Source organism: Zootoca vivipara, chromosome 10 (assembly GCF_963506605.1).
Source record: "Zootoca vivipara chromosome 10, rZooViv1.1, whole genome shotgun sequence".
Lineage (NCBI taxonomy): Eukaryota > Metazoa > Chordata > Lepidosauria > Squamata > Lacertidae > Zootoca > Zootoca vivipara.
Genome location: NC_083285.1, coordinates 43,449,958 through 43,459,202, shown reverse-complemented (window position 1 = coordinate 43,459,202; position 9,245 = coordinate 43,449,958). Strand labels below are relative to the sequence as shown.

At 43.8% G+C, this 9,245-nt stretch overlaps 1 protein-coding gene across 2 annotated transcripts in view; it reads right to left on the bottom strand.

Annotated features, from left to right (window-relative positions):
- Positions 1 to 208: 208 nt before the first annotated feature.
- SUN2 (Sad1 and UNC84 domain containing 2) overlaps positions 209 to 9,245 on the bottom strand; it is a 35,906-nt gene continuing 26,869 nt past the window's right edge. For both annotated transcript variants that reach the window (XM_035128409.2, XM_035128410.2), the window contains exons 16-18: positions 8,790 to 8,957; positions 7,749 to 7,841; positions 209 to 6,792 (exon numbers count right to left, since the gene is read on the bottom strand). In XM_035128409.2, the coding sequence (XP_034984300.2) occupies positions 6,676 to 6,792; positions 7,749 to 7,841; positions 8,790 to 8,957 (378 nt within the window). In that variant the 3' untranslated portion in view covers positions 209 to 6,675. The remainder of the gene's footprint in view (positions 6,793 to 7,748; positions 7,842 to 8,789; positions 8,958 to 9,245) is intronic.

Sequence of the window (9,245 nt, the reverse complement as noted above, 5' to 3'; positions counted from 1 at the left end):
TTGGTACCTCTGAATCTGCATGTGTCAGAGGGGAGGCTTAGATATTTTCAAGCAGGCGTTATGCAAAGCTGAAGCTACTCCTTGAGAGGAGGGCTGACTGCTCTCCTGGGCTAGGAAAACACCTTGGCTTTTGTGCCTAGTCAGGGGTGCTAGTAGTGCTGACCACAAGGGTCACTTTGCTCACTGTATGCCAAATGAGCCCCTTTCATTTTTTTTTGCTGCTATTGAGAAGAGTACAAAACTTTAAGGAGGGAGGTAGTGTATCAGGAATACAATGGGCCACGGTGTAATATTCAGGTGAACGGCATCCACATATTCCAGTGCAAGTGAACTTTGTACCCTCTTGTGTTGGCAATGGGTATTTTACATTTTTCCTTCATTTTTTCTCCAAGCAGCTCAAGGTTGGGGAGCAGTGTACACTATGACACTATGAAGTAGGTGAGGTGTAGAGACCAAAGGTCCCTCGGTAAGCTTTATATAGCAATGTGGGGGTTTGAACCAGTGTCCTCCCCAGTCCTAGTCCTTATCTGACATTCTAACCACTGCGTTTCAATCATGCTAGCTCCCGCCTGCTGAATTCCTGCTATTCGTGCAGCTGTTAAAAGGCAAAGGAATAAAAGTTGGCAACCGGGCAGTATACCAGTGAACTGCAGCACCTAAGCTGATTCTGAAAGTCAAAAGGTATTGCCAACCTTTTAATAGGAGGAAAGGGCTTCTCTTTTAATAGTGACACATGGGGAAACTTCATTAGTTGTAGCATCCTCCCTCCTTGTGAAAAGGTGCATCTGCTGGAGAAATGCTGCTGATCTGTTAAGCCCATCAAACACATGGAAAATGATTGTTGTTGTTTAGTCATTTAGTCGTGTCCGACTCTTCGTGACCCCATGGACCAGAGCACGCCAGGCACTCCTGTCTTCCACTGCCTCCCGCAGTTTGGTCAAACTCATGTTCATAGCTTTGAGAACACTGTCCAACCATCTCGTCCTCTGCCGTCCCCTTCTTGTGCCCTCAATCTTTCCCAACATCAGGGTCTTTTCCAGGGAGTCTTCTCTTCTCATGAGGTGGCCAAAGTATTGGAGCCTCAGCTTTACAATCTGTCCTTCCAGTGATTAAGTACAGTATTGCCAAACCTTGGTGGTGATCTTTCAGATGATAGGAACTGGAGAGAATGAACTTAACATTTAGTAAATATGTTGGAATGGTAGGTTTTAATTTTTTACATTCTTACACTGCTCTTATAGGTGGAGCGGTTTTCAGTGTGGCTTAAATTGTACTTTAAACTTAAGTAGCAAAATATATTGAATGGTAGTTTGCAATGGACAAGGAGGCAATGCAGTTGGAACTCAGCTGTCACACTTGCTTATTTATGGCATTTCTATAGTGTTTAAATTACTAAAGTCTCCAAGTTAGTAGTTTACAGTAGTTGCAAAATACAACAATGTTGGAAAAGGGCTAGAAGAACCTACAAACATCTCTGCAGTTCTGTTTCTGTTTCTCATCTAGGCACAGATAAGAGCCAGACTTTTGTTTGGTTCATCAACATTGCTGCAATGTAAAATTCGGCCAATGCCCTTATTTTTAAAGAGCGTTTGTATCCACTATTCAGTCAAAAAGGCTCCCAGAGCAGCTTACATACAATCAAATGAAACAGGACAGTTTCTCCCTGCAGGCTTATAATGTAAACAACACACAAAGGGGGATTTCTCCTTGCCCACCTTCCTTTTCCCCCTCTCCTAATTTGCTTCATAATGTTGAGTTTGAATGTGTATGTCCTACACTGACTAAGGGCTCATCCACACTTCTGTACCTCCTGTCTGACAGGTTTTTCTTTAGTCCCACTGCTTTCCCTGGGAAAACCTGCTGTGTACCACTGAATTGGAACAAATGTCAATCAAGTTTTCTGCAGATTAATGCTGAATTGGAATAAGCATCAAACTGCGTTTTCCTAGGGAAAGCAGTGGACTAAAGAAATACCTCAGGCAGAAGGAACAGAAATGTGGATGACAGTGACAGCAGCTCCAATGCAACGTATTTACAGCATAATCTCTTGTTGCTACTGCTTCTAGCCTTTACCCTGGCCAAAAAGTGTCCCCGCTTCACCCTTTAAAAAAAATTGTTTATTGTCTTGAGTTTCTTTTGCATAGGCATAAATTACAATCCAGATAGAAAATAAGGAACGGAACAGTGCAGCATTTACAACAGGCTACATACAGTCTTAGATACAAATCCAAGCACACTTTGTACATACCTGTTTTCATAGGAGAAGCATTATTATTAATACTACAGCACCATCAATGCATGGTGCTTTACAGAGTACAACAGGCCAGGTCAAAGGTAAAGGGAGCGGGAAAAGAAGTCATGCTTTGGAAGGTGCCTCCTACTTGCTGTCGCCTTGCAAATGCCATATGAGCACCTTGCCACTGGTCAGGGAGCTGGCACAAGCACAAAATGCATATAATTGTCATGAAGCCATTATGTGCATGACTCACCAGCATTCTTCAACTGTTGACTCTTTGCTTCATGTGGCTTTGAGTAGACCCTAGGACCAGGAAAGTGTCATGCTTTTCCAAATGCATTCATTCATAAGCTCCTTGAATGTTCATTTGGTCACTCTTGATTTTTAATCACTTTGTTGCACTTGGGGTCTGTTAAACACATCCTTTCTTTCCATGCAACTATTAGAGCATAGAAGCCTATCCACATAAATTATTGTATGGAGCCCAACTGAGGGAAACTACCCCACAGTGATCAACATGGGATTTATACACCCCTAAACAGACTTCTCTCCATTTTCTCCCAAAATACAACCTAGCCATCAACCTCTTTTATGAGGAGTAGATAACAGGTAGACAATATATTAAAAATCAGTGCTTATTACACTCCCTCATCTTTTGGAGAGTACAAAGACAAGAGTAAGATACCTATATTTTCTTTTGCCTACAAAAACACACAAATTTTTATTAGAAATTCCCACTTCACCCACCCAATAACATAAGTTGACCTAGTGCTTTGTAGAAGCACAACAGGTTGCCTACCAAGCATGGTGAGCTGAAGCAAGCCTCTAAAACCGCCTTATTTCAAAATCAGCTGGGGTCCTTCAGGCTACCTTGCCCAACATTGCCCCATCACTGCAGAGAATCTGGAGCTGTATCACTCCCAGCAAATAGCTATCTGCTCAAAGACATCCAGTAAGCAAAAGCCCAGCACCCCTCAAGGCAATTGGTTCCACTGTCAGATTGCTCTTACCTTTAAAGAAGTTTCTCCTAAGGTTTAACCACAATCCACCCTCCTGTAACAGCCTGGTTTTTTCCTAGCCCTTATTCTGTATTTCAGATGAAAAAAGCAGGAAAACCTGGCCAATGTATTTTTGTAATGCAAACTGCACACACATACGCCTTCCAGAATGCTGCTGTGTTTGCATTATCAGATTATGCAACTCCTGCCTGATACAAAGCAAGAGTTGCTTTTGACCATGTGATTCTTCTACTTACTTTCTAGGAAAAAACTGTTGGAACTGGCCTTTATTCCCTTGTTGCATGCAAGGGCATCAAAATACTTCACAAGGATTCTGTCATAGACCAAAGAGCATAGCAGTTATCACTGGACCCTGATAGAATGATGTGCCTCTTCCAATAGTGCAGGTCATCTTAACTGATCCTGCAAACCACATGGCCATGTTAGCTGGAGCAGCTAACGGCACCAGACTGGGGAAAGCACTCATAGTGTTGAGTGCTCCCCAAAGCTGTGAAATGCTTAGCAGATAAACTGTGTTGATGTACTTCCACAGTAGCTTAGCAAGAATGCATAGATAGATAGATAGATATGGGTTTAGTTAGCAATGCTAGGCCCTTTAGTTATAATCAGGGTTATGTGTTATCAGAAGTATCCAAGCAAAAGCTGTTGTTGGGGTGGAGGTGAGTGTGTGCTAAATCCCACCACCACTCATGGTTTCAGATTTAAAATGGGAAAGCTGCCCTCTTGTCATTTTAGCTACCTTCATCAATCCTTATGACCTTTTTAACACTCAAGCTGTGAGGCCCACATAATACTGTTATTTCCTTATGGATATGTTCTGTTTCTTAGGATCGCACAGAAGCTTGTCTTCTGTTCAACCCCTTATCTACTTGATGTGTGTCATTATGTAATTAATTTATATACTGCCAAAGTGGCTTCTACACATAACTAATGCCACTTTCCTGTCATAGTATCCTCAAAAGGTGTGCAACTGTGCCCTTGATCATATTTACTCAAGAGTCTACTTGGCCCCTCAATAAAGTTGAGAAACTAGCTGTATTCTATATAGCTTGGGGAACTGCTCAAGCTGAACACAGCATTAGCCCACCCCTCTTGGGATTTAGAATGAAGACAAATGCTTCTCCCTCCATGTGTGAGAGTGAGTTTTTCTGCTATGGGACAAACCCTGCCACACGGACTTCTCCACTGACATACAAATCTGCGGCCAGTATGAATTTTTGCCGCTTCTCGCTCCCCTTTTCAGGCACAATTTAGCTTTTGCCAGTTCCCCAAATGCCTGTATGTCTTATATTTCTTAATGTTTATTTGGTGCCATCTCCAACTGGACATTATTGCTATGGCCAAGCCCAAATGAAAAACCATGGGCCAGCTGTTGTGGCAAGCAGCACTCTCCATAGATAGCTGGAAGGGAGTTGGGAAGGACACAACCCTCTTGCTTATGATAAGTGCTAGCTCATTGGAACTCTGCACAGCCAGCTTGCCCTGAAAATAAAAGGCAGGTAGGAAAGAAACCCTGATTGCTCCTACATTCATTTCAGTTCAGAAATTTTCCTTAAGTTTGGTAAAAGCCTTAGATAAAGGCACTATTTTATGAAATACTGTATCCATACCAGGAAGGCTGTCCCTCCAGAGTACAACTGTTACTGCTGGCAACTACAGATACCTATTTACTCTAAATAGTCAGCAAATGTTAATGTTAAGCAAATTTAACAAATTCTGACCTCTATTACCTTACCCAAGTAGTCATGAGATTTCCCGTGCGGGCTAGTCTATATATTGCAGAAGAATGAGGCAATCACATAGAGCGTACCACTTCAGAATAAAGATGGGTATGTATGCCATTTTTAAAAATACCATTTGCAAATTGAAATAAAAATTGGCATAGCAGGGAGAGAAATCCCATCTTTATTCCTCTGCTAGTTTTCTACTCACAGTATGGACGGGAAAACGCAAGGCGGTCCATTGTGCCACCTCAGAACTTGAGCTGCTTATACTACCTTGTCTTACTGCACGTGGGGATCAGGTGCAAAAACATGGCAAGATTTTCCTCGCCCTTTGGCAAGCCAATGTACATGACTGGCTAACCAAGTGGTTAGTTACATGCATACCAGGACAAGTTACCCCTTGTTCTGTGGGATATTTGTGTGGCTCCCATGACTACTCAGAGCTGAGGAGCCTGAGGATTTAACTGATGAGGTACTGCTCTATTTTTCTAGTGGAACAGTTGGTGGCTCTTACCCCACGTCTTTTTATAGTGATATTTTATGCAAACTAAATAAACTTACAACTGTTTTTGACCATATGAACCCACTCGGCATTGCAGCAGCATGTGAGTTAAAACCTGCAGAACAAGAGCCAAGCACCCCTTGTTTCCTTTACAATGGAAGAAAATGAAGTTTATTTGAAGCAGGGCTCATAAAGGCCCTGTAAGCTATATTTTAAGATGGGGGCACATTCTCTGGGATAATGGGTGTCTCTGAACATGTACAGAATGCTTTCCCTTGCCACTTAACAAGCAGCCCCCACACACCTGGGAGTTAGGCTAAGGAAGCATGATCGTGCTGGCCGGACAATATTCATTCCCTCTAGAAAATTAAGTGTTGTAGAATGGGAATGACTTCCAATAGTGATACATACTAGCAGGGCTAAGCAGTTCCATTAGAAAACCAACTCTGAGCACTGTAAAGTAGACTCTTCTCCCATCTTTCAACACGGCAGCCTTTGTTGTTAAATACTTAACCTGACAGGACAAGCCCATGCATGTTCACACTGAAGTAATTCCCACTAAGCAAAATGGGGCTTACTTGCTTGGTTAGGATTGTAGCCTCTCATTTAAATAAACACCAATTTCCCCCTCTTTCTACTGTGCAGGCTCCTTTTGCAGCCAATGCCAAACCACTTTTTACAGTGTGATAAACAAATAATTAAATCTTTCCAATCCAGGAAAGGGAAAAACAACAGCATTAAGTCTCCTACTACCCTTATTGAAGACAGAATTCATAGATACCCCCCCCAATATAATATAATTACATAAACACTGATAGAACTATGACAGTATCATGGCACAGCTTTCTAAAGGAACACCCAGAAACTATTTTTTCTTGATGGTGGAGGGGGAAGAGATGAACTGCATAGGCTTTTGTTTTTTTTCAAAAAGCTGAATATAAAATACCAAAAATCAAGAAGCCCTCTTTCTCCCTCTGCATACTGAAAGGTACCCCCACCCCTGCCCTCAGGAGAGAACCAATTGACCAGGATAGGAATTTTGAAGTCTCCATGCTTCCCCTCGTAACAAAAAGAAGCGTCACTCATCCCAAGTTGCTCTCCTTTCCAACACTGCTTTTCTCCGTCTGCCTTTTGTCAGTTTGAGGCGCAGAACTTGAGGTAGCCAGTGAGCAAGGCTGCGGCATGCAGGAGGGGTTAAGGGACCGGCTCCCCATGCACGCGGAAACGATAAATACAGGTGTACTCCGGGTGGCCCCAGTTGCTGAGAACTCTAAGCTCAATAAGCTGGAAAGGTGCAATCCTGCCTTCATCCTGAGAATGTAAAAAAGGGGAAGCAGGGAGGGAAAAGGAAAGAGAGAAAGGTGAAATATTGAGGAGGGCCAGAGAAGCATCAAGCATCTTTCGAGACAGAGGGCTGCCATGGTGCTTCCACCACCACCCTCTTCTGTGAGATGCTCTGGCACTGCTTACACCCCCAGGTACCATCTTCCCACTCTTAACAAGATGTACAGCCCTGAGCCGAGTTGTTGATGAGTATTTCAGTAACCCCTCTTTATTCCTGCTGCCACCATAGGTAATATTTATCTGACTACTCCACACCTAGCATCACCAAATATTAGGCATGTGCTGCAATACAATTAATTTATTCCATTTAAATAACAAACAAGTCCTATGATTACTTGTGGTACAAAAATGAATTGTTTCAGTCCCTCTTGATCCTATTTGTTACGTTATTACACATACAACTATGGCTAGTGTAATGCTGATCCTATACTACTACTTCATTTCTAATCGGCACATGTTGCACTGCTTCCTGCTAATGTCCTGTAACTTTTTATACATAATTTTATACATTTGGGGGGGGGGTTGTCCTGCTGGACTAGAACTCCAACCATCCCTGCCCACTGGCCTTCCTGATGCAGCAGCTGATAGGAGTTGGAGTTCAGCATCAATTGGAGGGCTGCAGCTTCTTCATCCCTGGCTTAAAACCCAACCAAAGCTTCCTTTGGGGAAGAGTTATAGCACTAGCATGCATGAGGTCCCAGGTTCAATCTCTGGCGTCTTCAGTTAGGGCTGTGAGAGTGGCCCCCTGCCCTGCCTGAAACCCTGGAGACCAGCTGTCCATCAGTGTAGACAATACTGAGCTAGATAGACCAAGTCGCCTGATTTAGTCTGAGCTAGCTTCCTAAAAGCTACCACACCCTCCAGTTCTACCTTGGCTAGGGTTTGGACCTACCCTTCAAACCATGCACCTTTTTCTTCCTTACCTGCAAGTGGAATGTTTGGATGGGATCCCCATCCTGGCTGTACGTGAACTGGCCAAGGAGGGTGCCCTCTTGCTGCCCTTCTTCTGCTAAGCCCTGTGGAAACAAACCAGGTTGGGGAGAAGGAGGGAAGGGGGTGAGAGAATGGGGAGGGGAGGGCCGTGGGGAGATCAGAGCAACCACAGGATCAGAGAGGGGGGAGGGACACAAGTGCGGTTAAAGGCCAGTCTTGTGGCTGCATGCCAAAATAAAACACACAGGGCTATGAGGAGGTAAGGGACAAATGGGAGCAGCAGAGGGGTGGGGAAAGAAGGCTGATGGTAGTTATGGACGTCAATGCCTCTTACTCCTTTCCAGGTGGGTGAAAGCTGATGTATATGATTGAACTGAGAGCCAGTGTGGTGTAGTGTCAAGACTAGGATGTGGGAAACCAGGGTTCAAATCCCCCCCGGCCATGTAGCTTAATGGGAAGTACCGTTTGCTAAAGATAATAAAAAAATTCCTTCAGTAGCACCTTAAAGACCAACTAAGTTTTTATTTTGGTATGAGCTTTCGTGTGCATGCACACTTCTTCAGATACCTCAGACCAACACGGCTACCTACCTGTTGCTAAAGATAGTGAGCAATAATCAGTCCCTCTTCCCAGACCCTCATCCATAGCTCTGTAAGGTTAATAGGGGCCTCCTCTCAGCATACTTCACAAACTACAGTTCCCAGGAGTCTTTGGGGGAAGCCATGACTGTCTAAAGTGGAATATTGGTTTAAATGTATATAGTGCAGATGGGGCCTTAAATAGCTGTGCATCCGACCACCCAGTTGGGCAAATTTATGAAGTGCATCTTGCTGTACTTTTAAGAGAAAGAGAAAAAATCTGAGGAGACTTCTGGTGGAAAAGCCCTGGATGCTATCAGAACTCCTGCTAGCAAAGTGTGGGAGGAGCCTCCCTCTTCTGACTGAGAATGGGAAATTATCTCCAGTGTGCCTCTTTTAAACTTGCCCAATCCACGACACCCTCCCCCCCGTCACACTCAAAGAGTGACTTACATAGACCGCAAAGTCCTTGGGGGCGCTGGGAATGGTCCCTTTGGGAGAGAGGGCTTTGGAGATGTGTTCTAGCGTCACAGCTGTGGGAAGGATGTTGCTCGAAAGGCGAATGACAGCAAAGCCTTGGGAGCCTTGGAACGCCCAGCAGTTCCCAGGGTGGACATCTGGCTGAAATTAAATCAAACACACAGAGTTTTAGGTAAGAGGCTGCCGTATGTTAGACTTAACCATTCTATCTGAAAGCAGAGATGATGCTTCAATGTGCAAAGACCAGGAGGGAAAAGACAATGATCTCTGGGTTGGTACTTGTTCACAAATTTAACACAGCCTTTAGCACCTTGTGGTATTGTTATCATATTCCATATAAAACAGGGCAAAGGGACTTTTAAACATTTCTTAATAAGTATTTAACAAATCACCTGGCAGGTGACTAGGAATTCCATGCAGGTCAGGGAG